At 42.4% G+C, this 18,198-nt stretch overlaps 1 protein-coding gene across 1 annotated transcript in view; it reads right to left on the bottom strand.

The window, feature by feature from the left end:
* Nucleotides 1-6,594: 6,594 nt before the first annotated feature.
* The window catches only part of LOC311149724 (nuclear pore membrane glycoprotein 210-like), a gene marked incomplete at its 5' end in the record, with an annotated part of 60,116 nt that continues 48,512 nt past the window's right edge, over nt 6,595-18,198 (bottom strand). Inside the window, 8 exons of the mRNA XM_084186933.1 lie at nt 6,595-6,842; nt 12,943-13,017; nt 13,531-13,650; nt 14,063-14,267; nt 14,456-14,706; nt 15,471-15,732; nt 17,360-17,496; nt 17,914-18,134. Coding sequence (XP_084043059.1) covers nt 6,745-6,842; nt 12,943-13,017; nt 13,531-13,650; nt 14,063-14,267; nt 14,456-14,706; nt 15,471-15,732; nt 17,360-17,496; nt 17,914-18,134 — 1,369 coding nt within the window. The 3' untranslated portion in view covers nt 6,595-6,744. The remainder of the gene's footprint in view (nt 6,843-12,942; nt 13,018-13,530; nt 13,651-14,062; nt 14,268-14,455; nt 14,707-15,470; nt 15,733-17,359; nt 17,497-17,913; nt 18,135-18,198) is intronic.

The raw sequence follows: 18,198 nt of genomic DNA, 5'->3' as shown, positions 1-18,198 counted from the left end.
GGGAAGAGATTTTTGACGTACCGATTCCATGGCATAGTGTTTATGAACTGATACACAAAACGACGCCGGATTCAAAACTTATAATTTTTCAATTTAAATTATTATACAAAATTCTTGCAACCTATAGAATGTTATTTATATGGGGGATACAATCTTCCCAGCTCTGCAGATTTTGCTGCGAAGAGACAGAATCATTAGATCATTTGTTTTGGTACTGTCCATTTGTAGCTTGTTTTTGGTCACAGGTCCAGGAATGGCTGAAGGATTGCAATATTTACCTGGAGCTGACCCTGCAGATAGCACTACTGGGTGATCTGAAAAGTCATAGTCAATCAATCAATAATATAATAATACTTTTAGCAAAAATGTTTATTTTCAATTCACAATCTGTAGAAACAATGAGAATAGAAGGGTTCATTACTTTTGTGAAACATCACATTACAGTTCAAAAATATATGGCAAATAGAAATCCAATATGGATGTTGTTAAGAGATAGATGGGAGGTGTTGAATAGAGCTGAAGGATGGGACTAATAACAACAACTAATAGCAAGATAACTAATGTAAAGCATACTGTGTCCATAATAAGTATATAGGTTATTGGTTGAGAGCTTTTGTGAAAGAGCAGTTAGAAAGATATGGCATTTAGAAGCAAACCGGATGGACATCATGAAAATGATCGGAGATGTTGAGGGTAGAGGAATTTCAAGAGTAAAAACAAACAAAATAGAATTATTGTCAAATTGACTGTGTCCATAAAATGTATATAGTATGTATAAGCTGGAAGTAGAGGCCTAAGCGTTGTTGTTTACTAGTTTACTCCAATTAGGGAAGGGGTGGTGGGGTTGGAAAGTAATAAAGGGAAATATATATTTTTAAAGGATATGTATGTATATGTATTTTTATGTATGTATGTATATATATATATACAGTGGGGGAAAAAAGTATTTAGTCAGCCACCAATTGTGCAAGTTCTCCCACTTAAAAAGATGAGAGAGGCCTGTAATTTTCATCATAGGTACACACCAACTATGACAGACAAAATGAGGGAAAAAAATCCAGAAAATCACATTGTAGGATTTTTAATGAATTTATTTGCAAATTATGGTGGAAAATAAGTATTTGGTCAATAACAAAAGTTTCTCAATACTTTGTTATATACTCTTTGTTGGCAATGACACAGGTCAAACGTTTTCTGTAAGTCTTCACAAGGTTTTCACACACTGTTGCTGGTATTTTGGCCCATTCCTCCATGCAGATCTCCTCTAGAGCAGTGATGTTTTGGGGCTGTCGCTGGGCAACACGGACTTTCAACTCCCTCCAAAGATTTTCTACAGGGTTGAGATCTGGAGACTGGCTAGGCCACTCCAGGACCTTGAAATGCTTCTTACGAAGCCACTCCTTCGTTGCCCGGGCAGTGTGTTTGGGATCATTGTCATGCTGAAAGACCCAGCCACGTTTCATCTTCAATGCCCTTGCTGATGGAAGGAGGTTTTCACTTAAAATCTCACGATACATGGCCCCATTCATTCTTTCCTTTACACGGATCAGTCGTCCTGGTCCCTTTGCAGAAAAACAGCCCCAAAGCATGATGTTTCCACCCCCATGCTTCACAGTAGGTATGGTGTTCTTTGGATGCAACTCAGCATTCTTTGTCCTCCAAACACGACGAGTTGAGTTTTTACCAAAAAGTTCTATTTTGGTTTCATCTGACCATATGACATTCTCCCAATCCTCTTCTGGATCATCCAAATGCACTCTAGCAAACTTCAGACGGGCCTGGACATGTACTGGCTTAAGCAGGGGGACACGTCTGGCACTGCAGGATTTGAGTCCCTGGCGGCGTAGTGTGTTACTGATGGTAGGCTTTGTTACTTTGGTCCCAGCTCTCTGCAGGTCATTCACTAGGTCCCCCTGTGTGGTTCTGGGATTTTTGCTCACCGTTCTTGTGATCATTTTGACCCCACGGGGTGAGATCTTGCGTGGAGCCCCAGATCGAGGGAGATTATCAGTGGTCTTGTATGTCTTCCATTTCCTAATAATTGCTCCCACAGTTGATTTCTTCAAACCAAGCTGCTTACCTATTGCAGATTCAGTCTTCCCAGCCTGGTGCAGGTCTACAATTTTGTTTCTGGTGTCCTTTGACAGCTTTTTGGTCTTGGCCATAGTGGAGTTTGGAGTGTGACTGTTTGAGGTTGTGGACAGGTGTCTTTTATACTGATAACAAGTTCAAACAGGTGCCATTAATACAGGTAACGGGTGGAGGACAGAGGAGCCTCTTGAAGAAGAAGTTACAGGTCTGTGAGAGCCAGAAATCTTGCTTGTTTGTAGGTGACCAAATACTTATTTTCCACCATAATTTGCAAATAAATTCATTAAAAATCCTACAATGAGATTTTCTGGATTTTTTTTTCTTAATTTGTCTGTCATAGTTGACGTGTACCTATGATGAAAATTACAGGCCTCATCTTTTTAAGTGGGAGAACTTGCACAATTGGTGGCTGACTAAATACTTTTTTTCCCCACTGTGTGTGTGTGTATATATATATATATATATATATATATATATATGTATATATATATACAGCTGCGGAAAGAATTAAGAGACCACTGCAAAATTATCATTTTCTCTGGTTTTACTATTTATAGGTATGTGTTTGGGTAAAAATAACATTTTTGTTTTATTCTATAAACTACTGACAACATTTCTCCCAAATTCCAAATAAAAATATTGTCATTTAGAGCATTTATTTGCAGAAAATGACAACTGGTCAAAATAACAAAAAAGATGCAGTGTTGTCAGACCTCGAATAATGCAAAGAAAATAAGTTCATGTTCATTTTTAAACAACACAATAGTAATGTTTTAACTTAGGAAGAGTTTAGAAATCAATATTTGGTGGAATAACCCTGATTTTCAATCACAGCTTTCATGCTCTCCACCAGTCTTTCACATTGATGTTAGGTGACTTTATGCCACTCCTGGCGCTAAAATTCTAGCAGCTCGGCTTTGTTTGATGGCTTGTGACCATCCATCTTCCTCTTGATCACATTCCAGAAGTTTTCAATGGGGTTCAGGTCTGGAGATTGGGCTGGCCATGACAGGGTCTTGATCAATTACATTGATGGAAGTTACAATCTATCTACAATATTAAAGCTGATCCCCCCCCCTCCAAAAATAATAATAATTTTAAAAAAATAACTCCTTGGTAGACAGGTTGGCAGGTGGGTTTTCACAACTATCACACACTAATGGCGAAAATAAATGGACTGTTTAGGCTACTTTAGTTTAGCATGCATGATTGACCTCAGATACAGTCCTGCCTGTATAACGGCAGTATGCACAGTGCATGTCCGATTCGGCATGAAATGACCATTGTATAATAAAAAATAAATTCATCTTGATTAAGATCACCCTGGTACGAAAGCAGTGCATTTCTGTCATTTTGTCCATGTTATAGAATCTTCCGTTGCTATGGATAACCCATCAATGAGGTTTCTGTGGTCACACAACACTAGGCCTCTCATCTCTTTCTAAGCATGCCTAGGCCTGGCTCTAAAATGTGCCCGTTGAACCACTGTGTTGGCTTTGGCCTGAGCTAAGCAGCTGGCTCTCTATTCAAACAGCCACACAACGTTCAAGCGCTTGCTCAGTCTTTAGAGCATCTCTTTACTAGCGTGTGAAATACATTGCCAAATACTAAAGACCTGTAATGCACATCCCAATCACTGGAGCAAGTATATGCATGTGTTTACATATCTCTATTGTTTTTGTGTACTTTATCTCTGCAATACGTTTGAATTGGTATACCTGCACATTTACATTTACGTCATTTAGCAGACGCTCTTGATCTGCTTACTGTAAAGATTTTATGACATTCAAGTGCTCAACGTATATGTCGTGCTATCAACAAAAATAACATTAACGTTTCCCAGATTGGAGAACTCATTAATGGGCTCCACAGCTAGCCAATTTGTCTCACAGCATCCGGCACCCCATCATGCACTTCTCCACACTCACTAATGGCTGCCGAGCAGTTATTGGCATTCACTGTGCCAGAGCAGGCATACAGATGAGATGTGTGCGACTGACTGAGCCCCACTAGGCCAGGCCACTGACGCAGGCAGGCGGGAGGACAAGAGGTGTTTAATCAGCAGTCCCAGACCTTTAACATGTCTCCAGAGACCCTGAGAGGATGACACTCCCCTAATCCCCCCTGTCTGTGGCGGAGCGGGGCGGAGGGAGCGTGGTGTGTGAAAGTATCACTGGGCTTAGGAACAGATGGGAAATCAGTTAGCTGTGATGCACATAGGACCTGCTCCTACAGCGCAAACACAGGAAGGAAATGAAGGTGGAAACAAACTTGTGTATCAGAAGGGATATGGTATTATTCATTCCCCAACACACCACCACAGAGGAATGGGCTTATGAAATGTGCTGCAATTGTTGAATGCCTTAAGTATACAGTAGCCTCCGTTCCAATCAATGTGATTGTTCTAGCTAGACACCCCCTTCCATTCAAATGTACATGTGTTCTGTTCTCCCTGTGGGGGAGTAATTAATTCCAATCAAGAGACAAGCCATAACTACAGGGGTGTATCCATTACGCCAATGCTGTTACAAAACGTTTTGCAACAGAAACAGTTCACTCCAAACACTCTTCAACGTGATGTAAAAGCAGGTTCTTAAACAGAAGTTGTAGTTCATTGTAATTGTATGGTTTCCACACGTTGCCGTTCTAATTTGAATAGTCTGTGAAGTGTTTGGCACAAGCTGCACATCTATAAACGATCAATTATTTTGTGCACTAAAGTGGAATGAAGTCCATGGGGTTCCTTCCAGCCGCTTATTTTCTTTGAAAAGAGACAACTGAACTACAACTTCCATTTAAGAACAAAAACGTAACTCAAGTGTTTGGTGTAAACGTTTTCTGTTGTAAAACGAATCAGCGTAATGAATTAATTAATCAAAGAGGCATTTGAAAAGTAAAAACTTTATTATTCAGCAATGATATTTGATCTCACACAATCACTCAAGCCGGACGGTAATTCTGGTATTTATACTTTATGCTGCCAGTGCAACAGAGATGAGAGTAACATTGGAACCATTAGGTGATCAAGCAGGGGAATAATATCCTCTGTCTGCACATTAAAACTGAACGCATTCAACATAAATGTCCTTCTTTCTCTAAATACAACAAGTGATTATTCTGCCAAAAAATGAAGTGCAGTCAGAGCTTGAAGTTTCAAGGCCTTCAGTGCATACATACATGAACATGCCTCTTTATACACAGGTCATTTACAATAACATTGCCAGTTAACTTTGGTTGCGGAGGTACTGAAAGGATTGTATAGTGAAAAACTGAAAGAAGGTTCACATTCAACTATTTCACATTTGTGATACACAGAAGAGCTGCCTGTCTTTAGGCTCAATAAGTACTGTAATAATATAATATGCCATTTAGCAGATGCTTTTATCCAAAGCGACTTACAGTCACGCGTGCATACATTTTTACGTATGGGTGGTCCCGGGGATCGAACACACTACCCTGGCGTTACAAGCGCCATGCTCTACCAATTGAGCTACAGAGGACCAAGGTATTTAGAAATGGTTAAATACAACAGAGTTGCAAAACAAGAACACCATCAAAGTGAATGCTCTGGCTGACCATATCCTGATTTTGAACACAGTGCGCATTATATCAGTGGTCATACTTCTCACACAATCAATATGCTACATTTCCCCAAAATAATTTTTGGATATAACCTTCATTGAAATAGACATCTTTGTGTTAACAATAGCTGACAACTAGGCCATCCAGGAGTGTAGTTTGTCAAATTCCTGAGTTAAAAAACATAAATCATTGATTAACAACACCAATCTTCACGCCAGAAATACATACTGTATTTAAAAAGGAAAACTACAAAGCGAAATAGCAGTATAAATTAGTTCACTGTTGCAGCCTCTCAAAATGAAGTATTAGTCTGAAATCAACTACAAAAATAAAATAAAAAAATCAGACCTTGTATAATGTACCATGCTTCGTGCACACACACGGTCTGGCTGGCCATGGGTCCGGAGATGGCTGATCAGGCCAATCTGTGACCTGCAAATCTTGTTGCAGTAGGGGCAGGGATGGTCCGTGCTGTGCTTCAAACACACAGGGAGATTAGACTCCTCGTGTCCTCTCCTCCTTTTAAAAAAGGTCAGAGGTAATCGTGGGGAGGAAACGTGGAAACAAATGGGCTTGTATGAAATGAGACTCTCCTCCACTCGCGTGTCATAAGGCAAATTACATTTACAAAATATGTGTGTTAAGTGGTAAGAAATGTTGCCTGTTGTGCCAGACATTTTATTGATGAGTAGCGTATCGAAGAGAGGAGCAAACTCCTCCGTTCACCTATTAACGAATTGACACTGTCCTACATACGGCGACCACTTATCGGTTTCCGGGTCACGTATGAGAGGACGGAGGAGTCGAGGAGAGGACACACACACAGCCCTACTGACTCTGGAGCAAATCCTTACATTTAAGAAAAATTGTCAGTCACATGACTAAATGAAAATTCGACTGTCGGAGTTTGCCCCTTTTTAAACAAACCGCAAATACTTTTGAACACCATACATCTGACAGAACTAAGATCCTCTGACATTCTCCTGAGTGACAAAAGCACCACTTCCCAATCCCATGTAGAGTTAAAGCCGGAGATGTTGTCAGAGGCTGGGGTGGGTACTGTAGGGATCTCTACCGGGAATAATAGTCTGGGGAGAAGAGTCGTGGTTTGGGGCTGCTCAATAGGTCCGGGGAGGTCATCTTGTGGACGAAGGAGTTTGAGGTGAAACCTGAAACAGAGGTGTGAGTGAGGCACAGCTGGCAAAAAAAATGGAACAGTACTGAAACTCAAGCATCTTCAGTGGAGCAGAGAGTATATGAGAGCAATGAACAGCTGTAATCAATGTCTCCAAGCAGCTATTAAACCACAATGTCTATTAACCTCTTAAGGATCGGACCCTTTTTTCCCCATTTTCGCCTAAAATGACATACCCAAATCTAACTGCCTGTAGCTCAGGACCTGAAGCAAGGATATGCATATTCTTGATACCAAGTTTGTGGAAATGTGAAATTAATGTAGGAGAATATAACACATTAGATCTGGTAAAAGACAATACAAACAATAAAACTTTTTCTATTTATTTTTTTGTTCCATCATCTTTGAAATGCAAGAGAAAGGCCACAATATAATATTGCAGTTTAGGCGCAATTTAGATTTTGGCCACTAAATGGGAGCAGTGTGTGTGCAAAGTGTCAGATCGATCCAGTGAAGCATTGCAATGCTGGACTATTTTGTATCAAGTCTGCCCAAATGTGCCGAATTGGTCAATTGATACATTTTCAAGTATATAACTATAGAGAACATACAAAAATGATATGGTAATACAAAATGTAAGTTTACACACTCCCAGGAATGTCATACATGATGGATCATTAGCTTATACACTAACTTTCACACATCTAGATGGCCGGGCGGGGTGGGTGTGGAGCCAGAGACAGCAGGGGTTCAAACTGTAGGTATAGAGCCTATTAGAAAGTGGCAAACTGAAGCCAAAACACTATTTAAAAGCGGATAAATTGCCAAACAAAGTAATCCATCATCTCTTAACCCTCCCGTTGTCCTAGGGTCAAAATGACCCGCCACTGTGAGACTTTAAAGAAAGTATCACTGCCTCCTTCTCACAAATGATCCAAAAAATAAAAATTAAATAAAGTTGGTTCAACACAGTGGCGGGTCATTTTGACCCTAGGACAACGGGAGGGTTAACTAAAGAGTTATTTCCTATACAATTCAGCAGAAATTCCATCTCAAATTTATACTAAGCCCATTATTAGGACATTTCGTACTAATTACTTGTCTTTTCCTGTACGGCCTAAAGCGAAGGAATTGCACTTCAAAATATTTAATGATCTACAGTGCCTTGCAAAAGTATTCATCCCCCTTGGCGTTTTTCCTATTTTGTTGCATTACAACCTGTAATTTAAATGGATATTTATTTGGATTTCATGTAATGGACATACACAAAATTGTCCAAATTGGTGAAGTGGAATGAAAAAAAGAACTTGTTTCAAAAAATTCTAAAAAATAAATTACTGAAAAGTGGTGTGTGCATATGTATTCACCCCCTTTGCTATGAAGCCCCTAAATAAGATCTAGTGCAACTAATTACCTTCAGAAGTCACATAATTAGTTAAATAAAGTCCACCTGTGTGCATATATATATACAGTGGGGAGAACAAGTATTTGATACACTGCCGATTTTGCAGGTTTTCCTACTTACAAAGCATGTAGAGGTCTGTAATTTTTATCATAGGTACACTTCAACTGTGAGAGACGGAATCTAAAACAAAAATCCAGAAAATCACATTGTATGATCTTTAAGTAATTAATTTGCATTTTATTGCATGACATAAGTATTTGATCACCTTCCAACCAGTAAGAATTCCGGCTCTCACAGACCTGTTAGTTTTTCTTTAAGAAGCCCTCCTGTTCTCCACTCATTACCTGTATTAACTGCACCTGTTTGAACTTGTTACCTGTATAAAAGACACCTGTCCACACACTCAATCAAACAGACTAACCTCTCCACAATGGCCAAGATCAGAGAGCTGTGTAAGGACATCAGGGATAAAATTGTAGACCTGCACAAGGCTGGGATGGGCTACAGGACAATAGGCAAGCAGCTTGGTGTGAAGGCAACAACTGTTGGCGCAATTATTAGAAAATGGAAGAAGTTCAAGATGACGGTCAATCACCCTCGGTCTGGGGCTCCATGCAAGATCTCACCTCGTGGGGCATCAATGATCATGAGGAAGGTGAGGGATCAGCCCAGAACTACACGGCAGGACCTGGTCAATGACCTGAAGAGAGCTGGGACCACAGTCTCAAAGAAAACCATTAGTAACACACTACGCCATCATGGATTAAAATCCTGCAGCGCACGCAAGGTCCCCCTGCTCAAGCCAGCGCATGTCCAGGCCCGTCTGAAGTTTGCCAATGGCCATCTGGATGATCCAGAGGAGGAATGGGAGAAGGTCATGTGGTCTGATGAGACAAAAATTGAGCTTTTTGGTCTAAACTCCACTCGCCGTGTTTGGAGGAAGAAGAAGGATGAGTACAACCCCAAGAACACCATCCCAACCGTGAAGCATGGAGGTGGAAACATCATTCTTTGGGGATGCTTTTCTGCAAAGGGGACAGGACGACTGCACCGCATTGAGGGGAGGATGGATGGGGCCATGTATCGCGAGATCTTGGCCAACAACCTCCTTCCCTCAGTAAGAGCATTGAAGATGGGTCGTGGCTGGGTCTTCCAGCATGACAACGACCCGAAACACACAGCCAGGGCAACTAAGGAGTGGCTCCGTAAGAAGCATCTCAAGGTCCTGGAGTGGCCTAGCCAGTCTCCAGACCTGAACCCAATAGAAAATCTTTGGAGGGAGCTGAAAGTCTGTATTGCCCAGCGACAGCCCCGAAACCTGAAGGATCTGGAGAAGGTCTGTATGGAGGAGTGGGCCAAAATCCCTGCTGCAGTGTGTGCAAACCTGGTCAAGACCTACAGGAAACATATGATCTCTGTAATTGCAAACAAAGGTTTCTGTACCAAATATTAAGTTCTGCTTTTCTGATGAATCAAATACTTATGTCATGCAATAAAATGCAAATTAATTACTTAAAAATCATACAATGTGATTTTCTGGATTTTTGTTTTAGATTCCGTCTCTCACCGTTGAAGTGTACCTATGATAACAATTACAGACCTCTACATCCTTTGTAAGTAGGAAAACCTGCAAAATCGGCAGTGTATCAAATACATGTTCTCCCCACTGTATATTTATACATACACACACACACACATACATACATACATTTACATATATACACACATACATACATATACACATACACACATATACACCTGTTCTGAAAGGCCCCAGAGTCTGCAGCACCACTAAGCAAGGGGCACCACCAAGCAAGTGGCACCATGAAGACCAAGGAGCTCTCCAAACAGGTCAGGGACAAAGTTGTGGAGAAGTACAGATCAGGGTTGGGTTCTAAAAAAAATTGTCAAAGCCCAGACCTCAATCCAATTGAGAATCTGTGGTATGACTTAAAGATTGTTGTAGAACCCATCCAACTGTTTTTTTTATTTATTTTATTTCACCTTTATTTAACCAGGTAAGCCAGTTGAGAACAAGTTCTCATTTACAACTGTGACCTGGCCAAGATAAAGCAAAGCAGTGCGATAAAAACAACAACAGAGTTACATATGGGGTAAAACAAAACAAAGTCAAATGCAAATGTAGCAAGTTATGGAGGTAAGGCAATAAATAGGCTATAGTGCAAAATAATTACAATTAGTATTAACACTGGAATGATAGATGTGCAAGAGATGATGTGCAAATAGAGATACTGGGGTGCAAATGAGCAAAATAAATAACAATATGGGGATGAGGTAGTTGGGTGGGCTAATTTCAGATGGGCTGTGTACAGGTGCAGTGATCGGTAAGGTGCTCTGACATTTGATGCTTAAAGTTAGTGAGGGAGATAAGAGTCTCCAGCTTCAGAGATTTTTGCAATTCGTTCCAGTCATTGGCAGCAGAGAACTGGAAGGAATGGCGGCCAAAGGAGGTGTTGGCTTTGGGGATGACCAGTGAGATATACCTGCTGGAGCGCATACTACGGGTGGGTGTTGCTATGGTGACCAATGAGCTAAATGACTAAAATGTAAATGATAAGGCGGGGATTTACCTAGCAGTGATTTATAGATGGCCTGGAGCCAGTGGATTTGGTGACGAATATGTAGTGAGGACCAGCCAACAAGAGCGTACAGGTGACAGTGGTGGGTCTGTTTTTTTGTCTTATTTCTTGTTTGTTTCACAGTAAATCAAATGATACAAAACCCCCAAAAAATCCATTTTAATTCCAGGTTGTAAGGCAACAAAATAGGAAAAATGCCAAGGGGGTGAATACTTTCGCAAGCCACTGTATATCCTTTGGGAAAATTCCTTAGGCATACAGTCGTGGTCAAAAGTTTTGAGAATGACACAAGTATTGGTCTTCACAAAGTTCGCTGCTTCAGTGTTATGAGATATTTTTGTCAGATGTTACTATGGTATACTGAAGTATAATTACAAGCATTCCATAAGTGTCAAAGGCTTTTATTGACAATTACATTAAGTTTATGCAAAGAGTCAATATTTGCAGTGTTGACCCTTCTTTTTCAAGACCTCTGCAATCCGCCCTGGCATGCTGTCAATTAACTTTTGGGCCACATCCTAAACTGATGGCAGCCCATTCTTGCATAATCAATGCTTGGAGTTAATTTGTGGGTTTTTGTTTGTCCACCTGCCTCTTGAGGATCGACCACAAGTTCTCAATGGGATTAAGGTCTGGGGAGTTTCCTGGCCATGGACCCAAAATGTCGATGTTCTGTTCCCCGAGCCACTTAGTTATCACACATGAATGGTCTCAGGATGCTTTACTGTTGGCATGACACAGGACTGATGGTAGCGCTCACCTTGTCGTCTCCGGACAAGGTGTTTTTCGGATGCCCCAAACAATCGGAAAGGGGATTCAGAGAAAATTACTTTACCCCAGTCCTCAGCAGTCCAATCCCTGTACCTTTTGCAGAATATCAGTCTGTCCCTGATGTTTTTCCTGGAGAGAAGTGGCTTCTTTGCGGCCCTTCTTGACACCAGGCCATCCTCCAAAAGTCTTCGCCTCACTGTGCGTGCAGATGCACTCACATCTGCCTGCTGCCATTCCTGAGCAAGCTCTGCACTGGTGGTGCCCCGATTCCGCAGCTGAATCAACTTTAGACGGTCCTGGCGCTTGCTGGACTTTCTTGGGCGCCCTGACGCCTTCTTCACAACAATTGAACCTTTCTCCTTGAAGTTCTTGATGATCCGATAAATGGTTGATTTAGGTGCAATCTTACTAGCAGCAATATCCTTGCCTGTGAAGCCCTTTTTGTGCAAAGCAATGACGACGGCACATGTTTCCTTGCAGGTTACCATGGTTAACAGAGGAAGAACAATGGATTTCAAGCACCACCCTCCTTTTAAAGCTTCCAGTCTGTTATTCTAACTCAATCAGCATGGCAGAGTGATCTCCAGCCCTGTCCTCGTCAACACTCTCACCTGTGTTAACGAGAAAATCACTGACATGATGGCAGCTGGTCCTTTTGTGGCAGGGCTGAAATGCAGTGGAAATGTTTTTTGGGGATTAAGTTCATTTTCATGGCAAAGAGGGACTTTGCAATGAATTGCAATTCATCTGATCACTCTTCATGACATTCTGGAGTATATGCAAATTGCATCATGAAAACTGAGGCAGCAGACTTTGTGAAAATTAGTATTTGTGTCATTCTCAAAACTTTTGACCACGACTGTAGATTCAATTTTGACCACAATAACTGTATTTTGTGACACAGAAATTGAAACAGACCATTTGTTTTTCCTTTGTGCTTATAGCAACACATTCTGGAGTGATATGTATGACTGGTTAGAAACAACAATCTTTCCAATAACCCAGTTTACTAGAGACAGCCTTTGCTTATTGTTTTCCAGAAATATTGTTTTAATTACTTTGATTCATTGAAATGTATAAGGGGGAAAAAGTTGGCAAAAAGACTCCAGAAATTGATGAATGAATTTGAGTTATTAGAAGACCCCATAGCTTAAATTAGGCCTTATTTGTAGCTTATATTTTATTTACTTATTATTTATTTGTTTTTGTATTTTGGTTTGTTTATTTAGTTATGTTGTACTGATTATATTTGAATGTATGTCATGCCTTATTGTATTTGTATTTGTACATTGGTAATACAAAAATAAAAATAAAAACTATTTAAAAGCAGACATAGTAAAAAAATGACAGGTCTCTACCTGAAGGGGGCGGTGTTCTCTGAATGAAGGCTGGGTGAGGTGCTAAGTCCCTCTGAGAGAACAGTGCATGACACACTTGATGGGAAGAGAGCATTAACATCACATGTTAGCTGGTCAAATGTCTTCATGGTTCCTGAAGATCTGCAGTATCATTATCAAGACATTCACTTTCCCCGCCTAGGGCTGGGTGATATATCGTATTTTAAGGTATACCGGTTTGGATCCACATACTGGTATGGATTTCTATAATAATATTTTTACACAGTGCTAAATAAATGCAAAGTTCTACGAATTGGACTACTTCACCGTCAGTTTTGTCCTAGTTTGGCTGAGTATAAAACAATCAGAGTGGAGAAAGCGCATTAAAACCAAATCACTTGTTGTCATCTTAGGGTCATGCACTACTCATAATATACTTGTATTATTCAGAAACATAAAATACTGCAATACCGTCAAACATTAGATATGATATTTTGGCCATATCGCCCAGCCCTATCTAAGCCACGTGATTTTCATTGTATCGACTCATAATGCAGACCTGCTAACACAGTAGAGGTGACAAGCCTCGTAGGGGAAGTGGCAACTCACCGATGATGATGATGGCCGTGCCAGCCAGTAGAGCGAAGATGGTGAAGAACATCATCTGGTAGGAGTCTGTGAAGCCCTGCAGGAAATGGGCCCCCTCCATGGTAACCACGGGAGCAACAGCTGGAGGAGGACAGAGGGGTGGGTGAGGCCCTGTCACTGCTCAATGCTCCTTTCTAGCCGTTATGAACTTGTTCTTTGTAAAACAGAATCCCTGTTGAATGTTTTGATACAGCAACGACAATGGTATGGTGCTAGTTGGCACTGCAGAGAAATCCTAATGTGCTCCATTTCTCCAGCCAATTAACACCTAATGGCTTTATGGATGGCTGGTCAGAGGATGCAGGGTTCACACTGCAGTCTCCTGCTTTCCTACTGATGCAGTAATAATACAGCTCTAAGATGAGATGTTGGGAAGTGTAAGTGTGTTGATACCTTTCCCCTTTTACACTGTATCATGCTACCCTGCACCATCACAGCGTTAAACTATTAACATATCGTCAACCCTGTTCCACTCAGAGATGACGTTGCTGACCTTGCATGGTGGTGCTGGGGTCAGCCACGTGGATGAGGGTGACTGGGATGACGAGGGTCTGGCCAGTGGATGAGCTGGTTATGGAGACGGAGGTGGAGGCTGCAACCTGGGGGTCCACGGCACTGACCATGTACTTCGAGAAACTGAGGAAGCCGTGGGACACCTCGCTCTCCTGGACCGAGACGGACGGAGAGCTGGACGATACCTAACGGACAGGAGGAGATGGTGGGTGAATCAGTGGGGTTATGGAGAAGTAACATCCAGTGCCAAATGTTTTACATCCCTCATTGTCCATCATCATTCATTTCCCTTCTCCATTTTTATCTCCTTCTCTAAAGTGTGATGAGACCCATGTCAAAGGCACTTTAAAATAAAGTTGATTGACAGACAGACCTTCAGACTGCCGAGTGCTGCGGTGGGGCCGTAGACTGTGAGCTCTGCGTTGGGCTGCAGGTTGCTGAGCAGAAGCTCTGTCTGGTCAGAATACAGGCCTGTCTCCACAGGCAGCCTGGCACTGACCTGCTCCCCAGAGAAAGCACTGCCCTTCACCCCAGCCCTCACCAACAGGTAGGCCATGGACAGGCTCAGCACCCGGGTCTGCTGGTCACTCAGAGGCTGCAGGGTCAGAGAGCAGGAGTAGAAGCCTGGAAGGGGGAGATATATCATTACAAACCGGTCTAATGTGTACACAAGTCTAATGGTCTAAAGAGAAAGTGACATCAACAGTCTCATTTCAAGACTAATACTCATGGATGCTTACTTTTTAAAGAGTATGCTTGTCCTCTACAACCACAACATGTTCCCAGATGCTTAAAACGTGATTTCCGCACTAACAGCCTCTTCGTTAGTGTTTAGTCTGTTTACCTTCTCCTCCCTCCCCGCTACAGAGTCATCTCACAATCATACAGGCCCATTAGTCTCAGTGAGCTTCAGTTGACTGGTTGGGGCACCCCCCTCGTGGTTGTTCCCTGAGAGATAAGCCTGCGCTGGGCCGGGGCAGGAGGGAGGGGAGCCCCAAACTCTAACACAATTAGGCCTCTCTCTGCTATCAGGTGTTCGGAGGAAGGGAGCCCATTCAGCTGACTATATCACCCCTACACTGTTTATGGCCTTCAGTGAATTCATTTCATGAGAGTTACAGGTATTGATTATTCCCTCATAAACACTACTTCCTTGCTCTCTTTACCACAACAGCCCCTGGTGCACTGCACACACACCAGCAGGCCCACTGTGGGTTTAGTCAATCCCTTCTGCTGCATGCATTTTCATTGGATCTAATGGGTGGTTAATGATGTGAAGGTCATATCCATTATACATAAGTAAACTGAAACTTGGAGCAAAGACCATCCAGTAAACATATTGGCCAACATTCACCACATCATCATTCTTGAGCCCTAACAGGTCCTACCAGTGCTGGGATCGAAGCTGGTGTTTGTGAGGTAGACGTCGTGTGCGGAGAACTCGACAACGTCACTGGTGAAGCTCAGAAGGCAGCTGACGGAGCTCTCTGGGTGCAGCAGGGCGATAGACGCAGTCTGGGCCAAGGAACAGGAGCCTATGAGGTTGGTTCCTGTCTCTCTGGTGGTGAGCAGCACCCTGGTGTCCTTGTCCCCCCTCACCGCTGCAGAGTGAGCTATCACCGCTGTCCTGGTGGCCCCCTCCACCACCACCTGGCACAAACACACACAGGGAGGCACAACACTGGTATCTCTTGGGGTGCATCTCAATGCAATGATAAAGGAACAGGACTGGTAAAAGCGATTCCAGGGGTTGCCCCACCACATTGCATCACCTATCTTGTGATGTAGCCCTTTACACTCGTACCAGTATACAAGTAAAAAATTGCAGATTTGAACACTGATAGGTGCCTAAATTGGAACACAGTGGCTGTACAGTAACATGCTATCCATGACGTCAGCGCTCAGGCTCTGCACTTCACAGCGCTGTATGGGTTTTGACTGACAGACGTTCTGAACTTCAGCACGACAACAAGTTTCTCCCATCCCTCCAGCTAATTGGGCAACTTTTGCACATTTGTTGTTGTCCGAGTGAGGCTTGCTGTAAATGAAGAGGACTTGATGTATTTTGAAAGATGAGACGTGTAGGATTATAATAGAGTAAATAACACTCTGATGTCATACAAGCAAGCCAAAGCCATGAGTCCAAATGTGCACTTCACATTTCCATATAATAAAACTCATCTCATATACAGTGTCAACGTTTATGATCACTATGTTTGAAGTACAGTTACAAGATGACATGGCGTCATACCCTGGGTTGTTCTGAACAGAATGAGCCTATTTGTCCATTGTGAAGAAAATTTGCAGCGGAACATGCACCTGAATGGACTCATGACTCCTTCATTTTGGTGCGCATAGAAAGATCGGTTTCTCTGAATTGCCTTGTAAAAGCCTAACACTAAGATTGTATTTTAAAACTTAGCTAGTCATGAATAGGCTTTCAAATGATGCCCACCTCACCCAGATTGTGATTTAAATGGGCTGTTTTTCAATTGCGTAAACAGTAATTGTGTGATGGCGGGGATGCAGGGTTGTATTCCAAACAAAAAAACTATAAGTGTGCTTGCTGTAGTTCCTCAACGCCACAGCTAGTAGCTAAAAAAAAAGCACCTTATAGTTGAAGGCTTCTTTGAGTATCTGTTAACATCTCCATTCAGAGTCATTCTGCTTTAAGATGTGTCGTTACTGCATTATCTACTGAACCAGATAGCATTCATCTAATCCACTCCACACGGATCCTCCTCAGCCATTCACTCCAAGCTAATTGGGAAAGATGAATATGTAAATACACGAAAGGCCTGTAGTAGCCGGAAGGAGGGAGCTGCCTGGAAGAGACAGACAGACTCTCTTTCTGTGTGTGTAAGTGAGAGAGCTCAATCTCAGAGAGGAAGGCTGGGCTAGTAATGAATCCTTTCCATGCTGCCTGCATCATGTCGCTCTGTGGAGAATCGCCACAGAAGGGGAGGGGCGGGCGTCACACACATTACACTGAGACAACTATGATCATCATCTACACTAGTGATAATTTTTTAGTCATTTAGCAGACGCTCTTATCCAGAGCGACTTACAGTTAGTGAGTGTATACATTTTCATACTGGCCCCCCGTGGGAATCGAACCCACAACCCTGGCGTTGCAAGCGCCATGCTCTACCAACTGAGCTACAGGGGATCATGATGGTGATGATGAGATAAGTATTTGTGATGCATCCACATGGAGTCAGATTTGATGGAGATATCATCTGATCTCCATAGCTATTGTATGAAACAAGTATAGTACCTCTCTGTAGGTCTTCAGCAGGCCAGGGATCTCATAGTAGACAGTGGCGGTGCCTGCATCTCTGGCCACGGCCACGCCCGTTTTAGAGTCCACCTGCAGCACGCCAGTGGATGAGGAGCTCCAGGTACCCAGGACACCTGTAGGGAAGAGAGAAGAGCTGAAACATTACACAAAGCTCAATGCTCTCAACTAGAAAATTCACACTTCATTTACTGGAAGACTGTCTTACACTTCACACTGCTTCATGCAGGGCTGACAATGGTAATGTTTGCAAATCTCCAATTTAAAAACAGTCTTATTTCTAGCTTTGAAAAAAAGCTAAAAATAAATTAGCAGAAAAATGACTCCATTCAGAAGTACATAAACACAAACAAGGAAATTGCAAAAATTATCAATATCTCATAGTTAACGTATTAAAGATGTAACATCAAAGAACCATTCGATCCAATGAAACATACATTTCACTCCAAAATTGTCTGAACATCTTGGTTGTACTACTAGTGACAGTGGACCTGTTATTTTACAACACCACATTAAACCCTCTGACCTCTCACCTTGGGGGCTGAGGAGCTGGGCGCTCAGGCAAACCACGTCTCCCACCACCAGCATCGTGGCATCCTCTGGGTGGATGGCGTGCTGGACTGGCAGCGCCAGGTAGTCAGCCATCCTTGTATGCTCCTCGCTCCACACGGCCAGCAGGGTGAGACCCACGTTGACTGTCCGCACCGTCAGGCTGTTGTTACCTGGGCCTCGGCCAATCTGCACCAGGTCATCCCTACAGACAGACAGGAAATGGTCAACATGAGTTTGGTTGGTACTAATTCCCAATGGCTTTCCTT

The sequence above is a fragment of the Coregonus lavaretus genome (assembly GCF_964263955.1).
Source record: "Coregonus lavaretus genome assembly, chromosome: 22".
NCBI lineage: Eukaryota > Metazoa > Chordata > Actinopteri > Salmoniformes > Salmonidae > Coregonus > Coregonus lavaretus.
The sequence above is the reverse complement of the archived record's forward strand: the minus strand, read 5'-3'. Positions and strand labels throughout refer to the sequence as shown.